This window comes from Cydia splendana, chromosome Z, assembly GCF_910591565.1.
Source record: "Cydia splendana chromosome Z, ilCydSple1.2, whole genome shotgun sequence".
NCBI classification, from domain to species: Eukaryota; Metazoa; Arthropoda; class Insecta; order Lepidoptera; family Tortricidae; genus Cydia; species Cydia splendana.
In genome coordinates, this window is record NC_085987.1 from 39200207 (window position 1) to 39218630 (window position 18424).

At 37.7% G+C, this 18424-nt stretch overlaps 1 protein-coding gene across 2 annotated transcripts in view; it reads right to left on the minus strand.

The window, feature by feature from the left end:
* Positions 1–9673, minus strand: part of LOC134804090 (homeobox protein caupolican) — a 70406-nt gene extending 60733 nt beyond the window's left edge. For both annotated transcript variants that reach the window (XM_063777010.1, XM_063777009.1), the window contains exon 1: positions 8772–9673. Coding sequence is in view for 1 of the 2 variants with exons in the window: in XM_063777009.1 (XP_063633079.1) it covers positions 8772–8813 (42 nt within the window). In the remaining variant the exon portion in view is untranslated. The remainder of the gene's footprint in view (positions 1–8771) is intronic.
* Between the last annotated feature and the right edge of the window lie 8751 nt (positions 9674–18424).

The following is an 18424-nucleotide window of genomic DNA, read 5'->3' on the forward strand; positions in this document are numbered from 1 at the left end:
TATTGCTGCTGAAAATACACAACCCTCTTCCCCTTATTTGCCTTAATTCCTAATCGTGTTCCATTACTTGCTTCATTATAGAGAAATAACTAATATCTGTGCAAGACTGCAGTTAAATTTACGAGTAAACTTGTCCTTATACATTGCAGTTTTTACCAAATCTGAATTTAATGCCAAACCCTTTAAATGAGATTTGAGAGGAAAGGGGACGGTCGCTTCTCCATACAAACGTAGTAAAGTTTCCTCTCTGGATACTGACATTATGAAAAATATTGTTTCATAATTTGATATAAGGTAAACGTACTAGTGCTCGACATGCTAATGCCCAATAGATCATGGTATAATAATATACTCCGCCTGGTACTCTATTCCGAGATTCGCGTATGACCTAACTGACACGGGCCGACGTCATCATGCTGTTTACAGGTTCTCAAACTTTAAAATGTGGGAGAATTTTAACCAACGGTGAAAATTATTTTAACTGCATTAATTTTAAGTTATTCATGTAGAAACATAGTAAAATAAAACAAATCTAATGTATTAAATTAAACTTTATTTATCTATACTAGACAAACGTTTGAAAAACTAATTCACAGTTACACATTAATTACCAAGCTTACGATGTGAAAAGTTTGGAAAACACTGCGACTGCTGACACTGAGCGAGAAGGAAATAACAATTAACACGCGTTCGACAAGGATGACGGTCAGGGCATGAAGTTATCTAGATCCGAATTGTCAAATGTGACAGCGCTATCCTGTGCTGCCAGTAATGTAAACAGAATTACCCGAACGTCTGAAATTTCTTTCGTGAATCGGAAGATAATGCTAACGAATAATTAAAAATGACGTGTTATTGTAAAATCTAAGATAAAATACATATAAATGAAAATTATAAAATTATAAAGAAATATTTTAACTTATTAACCATAGGTATAATGTACCCATGTAACATGTTATGTTGAAATAAAGTGGCAATGTTATTGTGACGTAGGCCCGTGTGACTCTGGGAATAGAAGACCATGTTTTATTAGACCATGCAATAGATGACACCTAGCTGTCACCTCTATTGATAATGACTTGTTTCAAGATGACATGTACTGGGACCGAGTCGAGCACCAGTTCGTTTACCTTATATTAACCATAGCTATTGCCCCTACGTTTAACTTTTATCGATTTTTTATTATTGTAAGAATTAGGAGTGAAAAACAGCTTGCATATAAATTTATTAATGCTTCTAACTCTCGAAATAGGTAATTAAAAAGTCGAAAAAAGTCAAACGTAGGGGCAGAGCTGTGGTTGATATACAACAAATTGAGTCAAAATATTTTCAATAATGTTAATATTCAGAGAGGTAAATTTGTACGCTTGTATGAAAAGGCGATTTTGCACGGGTCCTCCACTTTCATCTTAACAATGAAGACAAAATAATTTATCCCAAACATGATAACTACAGCTCAATATGTAGGGTCATTGCGTCAGTTTACCGTCCAATACCTGTTTCCGTCCACTTGGTGTAGTTGCTACAGATTTGCGTATAATTTGAATATATGCCTATATATTCAAGAAATGCGTATAATTTGAATATATACCTACCTGTATACTCAAATGATACGCAATTCTTTCTAGCAACTACGCCAAGTGGACAGAAACAGGCACTGGACGGGAAACTGACGCAATGATCCTATAAGAGTTCACATATACTTGTTGACCGTTTAATTAAATAAAAAACCGGCCAAGTGCGAGTCGGACTCGCGCACGAAGGGTTCCGTATCATTACGCAAAAACGGCAAAAGATCACGTTTGTTGTATGGGTTTTTAGTATTTGTTGTTATAGCGGCAACAGAAACACATCATTTGTGAAAATTTCAACTGCCTAGATATCACGGTTCATGAGTTATGTACAGCCTGGTGACAGACAGACAAACGGAAAGACAGACAGATAGACGGACAGCGGAGTAATAGGGTCCCGTTTTTACCCTTTGGGTACGGAACCCTAAAAAACTACATTGTAAGAAAAATAAATAAGTACATACCTACCACTTTATATTTTATCTTCTCAATGTGTATAATGTAAAATCGCGATGCTTCCATAATTGTATCGTCAAAAGGAGGATAAATACTTATTGTAAATTGCTTAGAGAACCCTTTTTAGAATTTAAATAAATCGAAAGTAAAATAATTGAATGCTTGTAATTTAAGTTAACAAGCCTTTTCCCCGGTTAAAACTGGTGTTACTAAATATTTTGGGATTCACCTACCTATTCGAAAAAGGGATTTTTCTTCCCTGCTAGGAGGGATCGAAATGGCTTTTCTGTTCTAGGACACTATTTTTAATTTTATTCATACTATTTTTTTGGTTTAGGTAAATAATATTATTTTGAAACAAAACAATTTCCTCATAGGTGAATGATGTGAAAAGCAGTTTGTGTCATATGGTAGCAAAATTATTTCCACCTTGGGCGTTAACACTGGAATCCCTCACTACGTTCAGGATTCTATTTTAGAATCCATCGCTACTCTCGGGAGTTATTATACTATTATTTGTAACTTAATAACATGTTACAAAATTGCTTGCCTCGCTTATGTACAGACTAATGGTCAATAGTAGTTTGTGTTACAAAGGATCAAAATGATATATTTCCGTCAAGGGCGTACATTGAATCCTGAGCGTAATGAGGGATTCAAGTGTTAACGCCCAAGACGAAATCATTTTGATACCGTGTGACACATACTGCTTTTCACATCAACTACGAGGAAAATAAAGAAATCTTAGTGTTGACACAATCTGATGCTTAAACAGATTATTTAAGCTAAAAAATAATGTACTAAAAAATTTAAAAATAGTGTGCTTGAACAGAAAAGTGATACTTTGATCCCTCCTAGCAGGGAGGAAAAGTGCCACTTTGATCCCTCCTAGCAGGGAAGAAAAAGCTCGTTTCCGAATAGGTGGTGTGAAAAAATATTTCATTCTCTAATAGCTCAAAAAGATGTATCTATCTATACATAGAACAATTCCATTGTAACAGATACTTTTGAAAGAGTATCTCTATTTGGAAAAGTATTCCAGAGTGGTAGATTCTTTTGGTGCGTTGTTCCACCCATTACTATTCATGCTGACTGTACTCCTTTCCTAACTGTTGACTGACTAAACAATGTTTAAGTCGGTACTTATTAATAGTTTCCAGTGGCATTTATTTTTAAATTGTATTTCAAAAAGCGGTGGTGGCCGAGTTGATATGACGTCCGACTTTCAATCCGGAGCTCGCGGGTTCAAATCCTGGCTCGTACCGATGAGTTTTTCGGAACTTATGTACGAAATATCATGTAATATTTACCACTAGCTTTTCGGTGAAGGAAAACATCGTGAGGAAACCTGCATACATCTCGAAGATATTCAAAGGTGTATGTGAAGTCCCCAATCCGCATTGGGCTAGCGTGGGTTCTATAGCCTAAGCCCTCTCCCGCATGAGAGGAGGCCTGTGCCCGGTAGTGGGACGTATATAGGCTTTATTATTATTTATTATTTCTTTCTATATGTCAACGTGGAACTTTTGGACCAAATCATTCAGGAAAAATAATTTTAGCTAGGGAAAACGCGCTTAACTTGAAACGTGATTTTAATAATACTGGTATAGACTTATAATATAAGTTAGAGGTGCCAAATTGTTCGTCAAGCATTGAATGTAAATAACATAATCTTGTTGCCATATTTTGATAATGTAATGTAATATTTATATTTACTTTATTAGTGAAATAAATATATCGTTTAGAAAAAATAGAATAAAATCTAGCAGACGATTCCTGAAACTTGGCTTAACTACCTAGGTTTCCTTTATAGGTACAATATTTACTATATACTCGTATAATATTGATAAAATTGTCTACTGAGGTGTCCAAGACATAACAAACAACACTCGTCTTCACATTGTGGTACGGTCACGGTTATCAATTATTAAACCATATGGGGCCACTTGTGCCATCCCACTAACCCGGGGTTAACCGGTTAAACCTGCAGTTACCATGATTACAAGTACAATTACATTGGATTAACGGTTTAACCGGTTAACCCCGGGTTAGTGGGGTGGTGCAAGTAGCGCTTAGCGTTTAAGCTAATACCTATAGGTAAGTAATTGTTCAATTCTTTCGCCATAAAATGTCCAATGTAAAGAAATCGCTAATGGCTCATCAGTTAAACGCCGTGACTGTATGGGTAGGTACGTGATATAATTTGTTCTAGACCCATAACAAATACTATAACATTAAATTATAGAACATAATCTCAATACGTCCAATGTGACACGTAAGATAAGGACAGTTTTCTATGTACCTACTATTATACATAATGTACCTACATACATTAGAGCTAAGTATGGCATAGATGTGTCAATTCATTTGTTTGTTCGAATGGACATCATCGAATAGTCACGTAGATTATGATCTATGCGTTTAGCCTACGGCCGGGAGGTACCGATAAGCGGTAAACGCTGTAACTAGCCGAGTCTTATGATGAAGTAGGACGTTATTCCTCGGAGCTGCGGAGAGCTGCCAACGTGTAGGCGATGTGGGCGGGCTCGACAACTTGACAACGTTTCATTTCTTCAGTATACCGTCGACTGTTCATGAATTTTTACAGGTTGAAAAGTTTTTTAGCAACACGAATCTTTCTTTGTTTATTGTGTGTATTATTGAGGATACGATTATAAAGTTTTTATTTTTTTTTGTCGTTATTATAAAGTGATACCTACTTATAATCAGTAATCGTACATTTTCCAGCATTTTTGGTGCAGCAGAGTGGTGTTAACGGAATTGGTATAGATAATTTCAACTGAAATGGTAAATTAAGGTAAATATTAACGTAATTAACGCTAATTAATAATTAGGGTTGAAATTATTTATACCAATTCCGTTAACACCACTCCGCTGCACCAAATCGATTCGCGTGGTGTTAACGGAATTGGTATAGATAATTTCAACTGAAATGGTAAATTAAGGTTAATATCAACGTAATAGACGCTAATTAATCATTAGGGTTGAAATTATTTATACCAATTCCGTTAACAACACTTCGTGCACCAAAAACGCTGGAAAATGTACGATCCCTGCTTATAATATTATACAACGTGCTCACGAGGAATGCGAGAGATTTAACGACGCATTTCTGTTGTCAAAAAAAAGGAAAAATTGTAATATGAGTATAGGTGAATTTCGCCAAAACATATTTTTTTTGTTCTGTTTTTTTTTTTCATTTTTTTTTAATGTATTTGTACATAAAAAGTAAATGTTATGGGTAAACTTGGGAGGGTGGGTAAATTTTAACTTTTTTTTTTCGTAAAACCTAGTTATTGCGTAAAGTATTACTTGTCACTTTTTGACATCTAACAATAAGGATATTTAGACTACGTCCCATAGTAGCAACATCGCCATCAAAAAGGCGTTTTGTACTATGTAACAATAAAAACTTGTTTTTTTTAAATTGGTAATTAACTCTGAAACTAGGCGAATTTAAAAAAAGTTTATATTTATAGGACATTTTTGTCTCTAAATATGATCGGGAGTACGTTGTTATAATTATTCGGTTTCCTCGTGTTATAAGTATACATTTTTATTATAGGTAGGTAGATGAAGTATTTCATTTGAATTTTTAAATTCGGAAATATTTTAAATATAGATTCTTTTTTTAACATTAGAAATAATGTAAACAACCTAGACGTGTCTTTTTATAAAAAAAATATTGAAAAACGCATTAATAAATGAGTTTATATTACTTATGAAAGCAAAATAATGTAAAAGATCGTATATGATTTATAATTCTAACATATTTGGTGTGACTTATTTTTCAATGGTGTATTTTAATAAAAAGACATGTCAAGATCGCTTACCTTCTTTGTAATACTAAAAAAACGAACTATATTTAAAATATTTCCGAATTTAAAAATTCAAATGGAATACTTCCTCTACCTACCTATAATAAAAATGTATACTTATAACTACACGAGGAAACCGAATAATTATAACTCGTATAATTTATATCGTAGGTACCTCTACCCATAAAAAACTTCGTCAAAAATTTGAGCAAAGGAGAATACCTACACGAAAGTAATAAAAGTAAAAATTGTATTTTATACAATTGAAATAAATAACTATGCAATTTTGAAACAGATTAAGTCCGATTTTTTAACTTTTTATAAATGTAAATTTACCTACCCTTAAGAGTAAAGAAAACGGGCCACTTTAGAATTTATTTACAAGTGACCGGTTTTCAAGGTTCTTGGGTGTTAGAACGTTACAGAATTATCTGTTTCATGGCAGTTAAGTACTTCCAATAATTTGTTATTATATCATTCTTGAATGCTACAACAGGTATAAAGTAAATATCGCTTCTAAACCTAGGTCACCTAGGTAGTTATCTACTGTTTTTTTGGACAATATTTACCGTAAAATGGGGTGAGTTGGGTGAAATTTGACTTTCAAACCTCGATAAAATTTTATTTTTACATGTGAAAACTTTGACGATAAAGAGGAAAACCCAGCTCACCCCGTAGTGCCTCGTATTTGGGGTGAGAGGGTTTTTCATACAAAAAGGTGATTTTGGAAGATTGTTGGATCGATTCATTTTTTTTTATTATGCGTATTACTATAGCCCCATTTTAAATTGGAATACATTATTTTTGTAGCAGTAGCCTTAAAATCCCTTCTCACCCCCCTCTCAAACCTTCTCTCCCCATTCATAACCCAACTCTCCCCGCGAAACCTACTCACCCCGTTTTACGGTACTTACCTACCTTACATAGGTAGGTACCTATAAAAGAGTTGAAAACAGGACGCATGTTTTTAACAACGGAACGGGTTAAACCCTTTTAACCAACATAGGAGAGTCGTTAGCAACAGTATGGGTCAAAGTTGAGTCATCCAGCCTCAGATACGGTGTATCCGGATGGTGTACGTGAATCGCTATAGCAGTGCCAATTACCCGATCGGTAATAACAAGTAAGTAAGTTTCGCACAATGCCATCCATCACGCTGCCACTCGGCTTGTAGCGTTAATCGCATACATTGTATTGTCGTAATTGTTTATCAACGTGAAAATTCACAATCGTTTGTTCATGTTCGAAACGCGTGAGTCAATTGTTTTATATTGGATTTTCCTGTAACTTGTATGTCGCGATCATAGTAGCGTTTTTTTAAATGCTAGCGTGTGGTCATTTGATGTGTCTATATCAGTTTGTAAAAAAAATATTGGTTTATAATTTATATATACATATATACATAGTTATAGCATATGCATGACTAAATGTTAGTACCTACACAAAAATAAATTATAATATGCCTAATTATGTTTAGAATTACTGTATTCGTAACACATGCCTATCTAGGTATTCATGTAACCTACCTACATGTTTACAAATGTCTAAATCTAAAGCAAATTATTTACAATGCAATATAGGTAGGTACGTAGGTACCTACTCACGCATAGGTACTTTTGTTTTAGTGCAGGTTGCGGTGTTTTATAATGGGTTCAAAGGACCTAATCTCAAAAGTAATGAATTTTTAATAGGTTTAATAGGTAATAGGAAAAGTTAAGTAGGTATAGTACTTAGCGCTAATTTTAACGTTTCCACTTAATGAAAACGGACGGTTTCTAATATAAACTTCTTATAATTTTATAACGATTTTTGTGAAAAGTCGTCGATGAAATCTGTCGCGGCCCAGCTGGCGCGGAGAGCCGGGTTGATAGTTTAATTGCTTCCTACGACAACTTGACAACACCGATGTTTAAATATCGTTTACTGTTATGAATTTTATAGGATCTAATACTAGAAGATAATTGCTATAATAAAATCATAAGTCTAAAACAATTTAATGTAGGTACCTATATACAGTTTAACTAGAATGCAGTCCACTTTAAAATAAATGGTTGCTTATGATTTCTACATAAGCGCAAAAAGCTGTGTTTAATAACTTCATCTATGTATTGATGAATGTATAAGATAGCGAAAATATCTAAGTAAAATTAATTAATTTTAGTCATAATTAAAATTAAAAACCAATAGGAACGTGATTGTGATAAGACGGCTCTCCTCAGAATCCAATTGCCATTATTCCCCTTGGTTGCTAATTGGATGTTTCTAACTTACTAATTAAGGTAAGCAGTGTAAAAACAACTTGTTTGACAATGATGGATACAGAAGAGAATTTGTTACGTTATACGTGCTAGATTATTAAAATAATACTGTTTTGTAAGTGAACAATTGTAAACGTTATAATTTATACCAGGCACAGCGTGAGCTCTGCCGGAATCTTCACTTGGAATTAAAAATGTTTATTTATTTGGGCGATGAGTTGAAAACTTGTATATTTTGAGATGAAATGTTTGTGTTTATTTAGTGAACCAGTCGCTCGATATCTAGGTATCTAATAACGGAAACTTCTAGTTCCGTTTTACAGGTGGTTTTACACAGTCATGAAACTTAGTGTTGAGAATTCGGACAGATAAAACTTCATCGTGTAACATAACACCTCTTCAAACATTGGAACGAATTAAACTGAGATTTTTTATTTGAATGGGTGAAATTAACAATCCAGATTGTATTAATATATTTTAACTTAAGTAACTATGTCAGCATACCACAACACAGGCTGTTTATTATTAGACAGATTTAACCAAGATCGCTCAGCAAAGAGTTGAATCAAAACTTTTCAGTGATAAATAACTTTTGGAAACTACTTTGTATAAAGTTGTTAAATCTGTGTAAAACTTTGAGTAAATACCTGATTGGGCGGAGATCCTCGGAAGGCGAACTGGGACGTCATTTTTCACTTTTTTTGAACAATTAAAAAAAATCCACGTATTTTCCGCGTCACTGTCCGTACACTTCACTGTGTCATGTCTCGCGGATTCAGCCGGCGCATCCGGCGGTGCAGGCTGGCCGAGCGGCCGGGCGCCGGATCGATGCGTCGGGAGCGGAGCGGACCGCGTGGTGCACGGCGCGTGGTGGCGCGCGCGGCGGCAGTGGGTAATGCGGTAGCTGCCCGCCAGGTGATAGTAATTGGCGCCGCGGTCTCACTCTGCCGTCAACCGTCCCGCTCGGCGCGCACACGCACACTGCTGCCTGTGTGCGTGCACCTCACCGCTCCTTCTTTTCACGCTGGCGTCGCCGTTTGACCCCGCGCGCTGACGACGCTCTCGATTTTTGCGGTGCGGTGGGTGGCGCCCGCGGCGGGGCGGCCCCCACTTCGGCCCCGGAGGTGGGGGTAGATGCACTCCTTTTTTAAAGCTTCTCTTTCTTTTCTCGTATTTTCTGTTAGTATTGGTAAGAAGCGGTCTCTTTTATTTTATTTTATACATATTTATTGTGATAATTAACAGTGACGATGCGCACAACGAGCTAGTCGGTCGAAGCGTCGACTTAATGATAGCTTTGCATTTGATTAAAGGTAACCCACGACATTTGTAATTTTTTTTCGATTGTAGAGGGGAGCGGAGGCACGGGTGTGTGGATGTGTACGCATACCTCTGTCCCTGAAAGCGAGCCAATTTAATCTTGCCATACCCGAAGTTACATGGGTACTTATAAACAATTATCTCTTCCGTGTGATGAGCAATAAATCTGCTTTTAAGCGCTACAATCGCTGGGGACTTCGCCACGCTACTGTCTTATTAAATAGGTACGCACTTAGGTAAATGTGAATTAGACCAAAGTTAGTACATAATATTAATGAATATGATGATGATATTGATGGATAATGAATATGTATATGATATGGTAGAAGAAATCAACAAGACAGGCCGACTACCTACATTGTAGAGCTCTAGTTCATTGACTCTTCGGCTCACTCACTATACGCAGTGACTTTGTCTAATAGAGTCGCAATTCTACAACGTAACGAAGCCCACACACTTCAGTATCAACTTAGTAGCAATCTTCAGAATAGATAAAAGAGCCTAATTAAATACCTAATAAAAAACTGGAGATGTAAGTAAATAAAGCTAATATTTACTTCATTAAGTTTATAACTGTATAACTTATACCTAGTGTGCTGTGACGTCCTGCCATTGAGCGCACTCGAACAAGCGTCGGTCAATCTATGACACCGCAGATTAACGAAATAAAAAGCGCAACGTTCCCAATCGATCTGTTCCCCTCTTCTTTCTTATCGCGCGAATATTTCACACTGCACGCATACCGACCGAAAAAACTCGCACACATATAAAATATTCAAACGGTATAACATAAAATAAATTATCTTAGGTGAGTATGAGAGTGTTTGCGTGGCCCCCTCCCCTGGGCGGGTCGGCGGCGACCAATTGGGCCCGGCGTCGCGCGCCGGTCGGCGCGCACTCGCGCCGCGGCCGCCGTGCCGGACGCACGCGTCGACTCATTCAGTCACCTACCTATTTACAACTATTAATGTTTTCGGTACAGTCACGGTCACAAATATGTATAGCTTCCTAATCTTTCATTCCTAACAAACGTCTTTTTCTTCATTTTTAGGGTTCCGTACCCGAAGGGTAAAAACGGGACCCTATTATTAGGGTTCCGTACCCAAAGGGTAAAAACGGGACCCTATTACTAAGACTCCACTTTCTGTCACCAGGCTGTATCTCATGAACCGTGATAGCTAGACAGTTGAAATTAGAACAAATAGATACAGTACAACAAATAGATACCAAAAAGTACGGAACCCTCGGTGGGCGAGTCCGACTCGCACTTGTCCGGTTTTTATAAATTTACAAAAAAGCTCAGTACTTACTACTAAATATGTGGGGTTTTAGTGCATCACGCTCGCACTAAAATTGATTGATACAATTGTTAAACAATGTTAAATGTTAGCATGGTACCTACAAGGTACCTACACAATGTGTTGTGCATGCACAGGCCCAAGAGTGGTTTGATCTAAGAAAAACCGGTCAAGTGCGAGCCGGACTCGCGTTCCAAGGGTTCCGTACATTACCCAATTTTTAACAACGTATTTTTTTATGTGGAGCGTGAATGAAATGTCTGTAAAAAACCCGTAGGGGTCGGAACAAAAACTAAGTAAATAAGTCCGACTCACGCTTGACTGCACATGTGTAATAGGTTTTCCTGTCATCTATAGGTAGGTAAAGAACTTTGTTATGATTTTTTTTCAAAATTTTAGTAAACCCAGTAGTTTCGGAGAGGGGGTGGGGGACGGAAATGGGAATGACAGACGCACGAGTGATCCTATAAGCGTTCTGTTTTTTCCTTCAACATGAATGTATCTACCTTTATTAATTTATTTCTAAGAATCCGTAAAAAATGGTGCTTGATAAAAAAAATGGTTATTATAAATGATTACCTATTTGATGTTTTTTAAACCGTTAGAGCCACCCCTCACTAGCGTCTCCCGAGCGTCGGCGTCTAGTCAACTCTATGGCTGCTCTTCGTCGACGCAACATCGGCGCAAAACTGCGCAGCGGCGCCATTTTCCAAAGCGCTGACAAGACGCCGGCGCTCAAAAGATGCTAGTGTGGCCCTTACTGGGCTACTAGTCGTTTCGTATTGCTTCACATCATTGCCTTTTTGAATACTTTTGGACATTTGTTATCACAAGGTATCTGGAAGTAGGTACTTTCTTCTTCTTCAGCCGGGCCCTCAATGCTGAGGATCGTGACATCATGTCCTTCTTTTGAAGACCAGGTTCCTCCAAATGCTTCTATTCTTCGCCAAGCGCATGGCCTCGTGCAGTTTTAATTGCATAGGTAGGTGCAGTGATTTGAGCACACCATCTAGTAGAAGGGCCCTGAGGTTTGGTCTCTTCAACTTTATCCGTCTTAATAACTCTCTTCAGGCTATCCCAGGAGCGACGTGAGAGGTGTCCGAAGTATATGAGTAGATCCTGGCATATCGTTGATAGGTAGGTAGGAACTTAAATTACTGGAATAGGACTAAAAACTCTAGAAACATGTATAGAATAGATACTGGTGTCGGTAAAGGCAAAAGTCATTCATCGTCGATGCGGCTCGACTATCTTTTAATTAGATACACTGTACTTACCTAATAAATTACAGTGGAGATAGTCACTAACTACAGTAACTACATCATTCAAATACAACTTAGCAATGTGATAAAATGACAGATAGGGACAAATTGTAGGTATCAACGCCTTATTGTATTTGACAGGCGTTGGAAATCGAAAATCTAGCTCTTTTATTTTGTTAGAGACTTTTAGAGTATTTTGTTTGCAGAAACTAGTTATTTTTAGAGAAGGCTGTAAATATTTGTGAAAAACGCTTTGTTTTACATTAATAATTTAAATAAATATTAAATCCACTCCTTAATTGAACTAACAATAGATTGTTAATAGAAGTATTAAGATTTACCCGTTTGATGAAACTTAGACAACGATATATGTATATAATATATAAATACATTCATGTTTATAAATACAAATATCCGTGCTCATCACACGAATTAATGCCCTTACCAAGATTTGAACCCGGGACCATCTACTTCAGAGGCAGAGTCCCTAGGCCAGACAGGTCGTCGAATTTTTTAAATCTCTACATAATAAAGTAACAAACAACTGAATTCTGTATTCTTACATCTGTACTCTGAAACTTAAGGATGTTAATGGCTTCCTTAAGTTTAATTTATGACGTGTTTTCGTGGGTTTATATTTATACTTTTGTACAAAACAGAAGTTCACATTGTAACTATGCAGGATCGAGGTCAAAAATATACAGAGTAGCTCTAGACAATAATGTTTTTTTAACAATTATTTTGGTTTTCTACGGTAAATATAGTCAATAGTCATGACATACGAAGTCGGCATAAAAATGTAAACCTATCCGCATATAGTTTGGAGTTAGACTGGACAGTGTTACACGTGAAGGGATGAACATGGTTGACGTGGAGCTGTGGACGGTGGAACGAACGAACCCTCCGCGGCCGCCATCAACTCCGAACGCTGCGCTCCAACAACCCATTGTTCGAAATTTTATGCTTAGAAATTGCGCATTTAAAACCAAATGAACGGTGACTATAACTCATTCCGCAACAGATGTTTGCGAACCGCCACGCCGTAATCGGTGCTATGAGATTGCGCTAATTTTTTTTTGAGAATTTTAAGAGCTGCCAAATGTTAACAATCTCGTTTTAGTGCCTTTGATGTCCCCTTTGATATCACCACGTGTGCTCGCCGGCTCCATAACTACACGTCACTGTATAATAACCTGAACGACAGATTGAAATAAAATGGGAAGACGCATCGGCATCTTAAAAAGGTTCGCGTAAGAAAATAAAAAGAAAGTGAGCGTTATTTGTTTTAGTCAAATGAGTTTCTGAGGTCGGCTCTCATACATATCGAGTTCGTGGAAGGCTTTATTAGCGCTGCACCTACTGCCTCAAAGACACATCGCATTTAAATATCACACTGAAAGCGTCAATCTACATACGTCCTATTGAGCAAATCCTAAAAGTGATTTATACCGAGTCCCTATTCGATTGAAGCAGATTACAAATAATGAATAAAATTGCATACGAAATGAGTAGACCTCACGGTCCGTGGGTGTTTGGTTGTTTGCGCGGGGAGGGCGCTTATTGCCTGCTAGCTCGCGGCCGCGGTTCCGCCCGCCTCGCCCGTCTAACTCCATCGCGTTTGATGTATGCTCCGATCCGACCAGCTAAACTTGCGGTGCAGTGCACATCAGTTCTCTGTGGAATTCATATTGAACAGACATTACTCATAGTTTGGCTTCGGCACGCGAGCATATCTTAATCTAGCGTATTATTTCTTTATCAATTATCTCTTTAAGTTTGTAGGGGTTAGGGTTGAAGACGAACAGTTTCTCGAAGGGTGAGGACAAGTTGGTGCGGCAAGACAAAAGAAGGCAGAAGCAAGAATGAGTCCGGGCGGGAGGCTTCCGCCCGGTGCGGGTAGGGCGCGGATAGTGTAGCGGAAGGCCGCGCCGTAGACCTAATTGATACCAGACACTGCCAATCTGTAGGGCTACCGCCAATACCGAAAATCGTCAATTGCGGGCATTTTTCTCTGTCACTCTAATTACGCCTTCATTGGAGTAAAAGAGTAAGATCCCCGCAATTTGCGAATTTCGGTTTTCGCGGTAGCCCCTCTGCTTTTGCACCATTTCAGTGATTATTCGCCAATTTTTGGTAATATAATAAATGACTGCTTCATGTTTCCTATGGTTTGATATATAGGTGTGAATCGGTGTCCTCGTTTTACGGTACCTAGGTATAAGTCAGTTCTTTGTGTTCGAACTCCACGGGAATTGTGCTGGGAGCGACTCGACTGTACAGACCGAAAGTCAAATATTGTAACCTCTTTGATTTAACATATACAAGTAATATACTTTAATATTAGCTTTACTGTTTACTGGATGATATTCAAAGCTGTGGGCGGAGGTAATAGAGTGTAGGGATTTATGCAGGCTGGAAAAGTGATAACTTTCAGTGATAGGTGTCAGATAAATGTCAGTCATTGGACCGTTTTTCGAAGACAAAAATGTCGAAATCGAAATGTGTTGAAATTTAACATACAACGCAATTTTATCATAGGTACAGTCACCTGCAATAATATGTTACTGTTCGAAGGCCGCAAAAATATGTGACACGCTCTTATGGCTCTACAAATAAGTTCGGGTCGGATATTTTTGCTGCCTTCGTTGTGTAATATATTATTGCAGGTGACTGTACCATTGTTCCGAGGATCCGAAGGTCGCTGTAATAAAAAAAACACGTAACGTGTTTGAGTTAATTTCGTTAAGTCGTCAGTGAAGAAGAGCACAGTCTGCAATAAAATACTTTGTTCTAGTAAGCTAATTTCGTCTTCGGCTTGGCTTAGTGCCGTCAGTATTATCGATGCCAGTTCTAGTGATACCTCGGCCGCGTCGCATCCGAGCACGCTGTTTGCGGACACGGCGCGGGCACGGAGAGGAGGGATGGTCATTTAGTGGCAGCCCCCCTCCGTGTCTGCACAGACTGATTAAACGATCTGCTGTCTGTGTCGAGACTTGTTTGTTTTGCTCCTCTCATCGATTCCACTCCGCTTAAGTGTTTGAGTGAGATTTTCTTTATACAAATGTATTGGAAATTGTATACTACTGTACCGTGTTCTTCTATCTAACAATATTTATTTTAAGCACGCCTTTCTAGACTGGCGCTATTTTGTGTTAATTACGTCTCATTAATGTTTTTATCACCTTCGAGCAGCCTCCGCTCGTCTAATTACAATTTTTATGTCTTTGTGTACAAAAAGTAGCCGCGGATCCGAAAGTGAACTATATTAGGACGGCTTTTGTGTGAGTTCGTCATACAAAGCCTGCAAAGGCTAGTTTTGTGTGTAGGTGTAAATAGATGGGGTATTGATGTTATGCCGACGCTTAAGTACTTACAAATGATGATGAAAATTATGCAACACGTAAAAAAAAATCGGAGGAGAGAAATAATAAAACATTATTCATTAACTACCCATTGTAAGAAAAACATAATCCCACCAAAACATTTCATGTAAAGTGTTGCCAAGACTAGGCGCATAAAGCTTTTACACTAAAAAGTTATCAGATCCCGTAGTAGGTACCAAGACTTTTACTCTGTCAGTCCTAACTTTATAAGCTCTAACTGTATAAAGCCAACATCTTGGTCAAACAGTACGGCTTGGCCTTTTCTTTGCTGTCATATGGACAATCTGACACTTTCAGAATTTGAATGACCAGTGTTACTAACTACTTTGTACAACAAGTCCACCGAGGGAGTGTTTATGTGACTGCAACGAAACGGCCAAGCCGTACTGTTTGACCAAGATGTTGGCATTATACAGTTAGAGCTTATAAAATTAGGACTGACAGAGTAAAAGTCTTGGTACCTACTACGGGATCTGATAACTTTTTAGTGTAAAAGCTTTATGCGCCTAGTCTTGGCAACACTTTACATGAAATGTTTTGGTGGGATTTCACTTCTTTTTGTAAGTTGCTTCCATCCCCTAATTTAAAGGGTTGCGCGTGTGATTTAAGTACCTACTATTAATAAAATTAAGTTAAAAAAGTTTTAAGTTAAACGGTTTTATTTTAATAAGAAAGTGTACCAAAAACTAGAAAATAACAATTATTATACTAATCGGAGTCCTATATACTTCCTATGCTCCTTTCTGGACAGTAATCATGCAAGACGGGTGTAGCAATGTAGTCTTCTCGAGTCGGATTCTAAACGCCACTTTTCGACACTATGTCAGTGATTTAAGTATTAATCGAATTTATTTCTCAGACTAAAATAAAAAAGTTTTAAGTTTATAGTAGCATTACGAGTTAATAAACATTTTAGATTGCGCATCCGCTGCAAGATGAGAATAGTTATTTATCTTACTAGGGGACAAAATCGTATTTAGTATTTTATTTAGTATTTTCAATGCTCAAACACAGAACAATGGTGCAAATGTCTTTTTTGCGAAGGCCGAAGGCCAAGCTCCGCGTAGGGCCGAAGGCCCGAAGCGTCCGGAAGGTTAGTGCTCAAAGAACAATGGTACAAGTGTCTTTATTGCGAAGGCCGAAGCCCGACCTCCGCGTAGGGCCGCTACCGCGTAGGGGCGTTGGAGCTCATTAGGAAACATAAATGCCTCTACCTAAAACTTACACAATCACCAACCGGTCAATTATGGTCGGCAGTTACCTTGCATCATCACGACTGAGGAGTTGAAGGTAAATATTAAATGCAAATGCCCCTGCTCAATACTTTAAATCCTATTTTGAAATCAGAACATTATTCTATCCTGGGGCTAAAGGCAGGCAGTAAGTCTGCAGCATCAGAACTGATAGTTGGTAGGTCAATATGAAACATAAATGCCTCTACCTAAAATTAATGCACTACATACTTTAAAATTGGCACATTCACATATCTGTCGGTTATGGCTAGAGATGTGAAAAATACTTTATAAAAAGTATTTAAATACAAAATACAAATACTTCCTTGATATACTATTTCAAATGCAAAATACAAAATAGTTTTTGAATTTGTGTTTAAAATACAAAATACGAAATAGGTATTTTCAAAATACTTTTTAAAAATACAAATATTTTCCGATAAAAGGTACTCTGAATAGTGAATACCTAGTCTGAAATAAAATGTATTACCTACTCAGTATATCCGAATTGAAAAGACTCTCTTTATTCTTTGAAAACAGTGTGTCAATCAGTCCTTAATCTAAAGTGCAAATTACTAGTTGTTTGCTCATATTAACCGGAAGGATGGATGGATGGATGATGGTTTTTAACGGACAAGTTTTAAAAGCATTAATTTAGATTTGTAATCTTTTACAGCTAGTATAATGCCTCTCGTTAGTGTGATGAAAACGTCTCGTTTGTGTTTCATCAGGGCAGAAAAGTTTGTTTTCCTCTCGTGCCTTGAAACCCTCGCAACACACAAGATTCCACTTTTTTAACCACTCGCTACGCTTGTGGTCATGTGCGACGTTACTAAACAGATTCAACAGTTCCATGTTAAAAGAATGAGAGAGTTGCCAGGATTGTAACGTCAGGAGAAGTATCTGGTTATGGCAGGCAGTAATCTTGCATCATCACGACTGAAGAGTTGGAGGTCATTATTAAATGCAAATGCCCCTGTCCAATACTTCAAATTCTACTTTGAAATCAGAACTTTATCAATCGTGGCGGTTAAGGCAGGCAGTAAACTTGCAGCATCAGAACTGAAGAGTACGAGGTCAGTATTAAGTCACTAAGGATTTGTTTCATAGCAACAATAATATAGTTAAATTAGCAAGTCTGTACGACTCTCGGGTAAGGTAAGCAGTGTCTCTGCAGCATCAGGATTTGAAGATCCAAGGTTGAAAATATTATAAAAAGTCATTGTCACGGGGACTTGATACGCATACCAAATTTCATCAAAATGGTTAACTAGAAGTGGCCGAAAAATCGATTGCAAGATTTGAAGATCCATATATATATATGTCGGAGAATGGCTGAAATGTGCCATCTGTCGCCTTCAAGAGGCGTTTTATCATGCAAACCTTGACAAATAGAGCAAACTAGGGTGTAACGTACACCTGAGTGGCGTTCGACGCAGTTCTGCCAAGACGTCATAGAGTGCGCTGTTAAAACAATTGAAGTCCAGAACAATTGAAGTTATGCTGTCAATGAATCTTCAGAAGAAGCACGATGAGATCGAACGGGAGAAGATGACGTCTGTGGCGGTTTCTGGGTCTAACCCACTGGTTTGCTTAAGATAAGAAATTTAAGAAACGTAACGTGTGCTATGCGTGTGCTGTGATTTGTAATGAGTCTTGTCCAGTAAAGACTGAGTTGAATATCGTATTTCATTGAAAGCCCTCGTCATCCACTATTGAAGGTTCTGATGTGCTGCCGATAGTATGATACGCCCACAATTCCCGACATATATATATGTACATATATGTCGTAGTCAGATCGTATA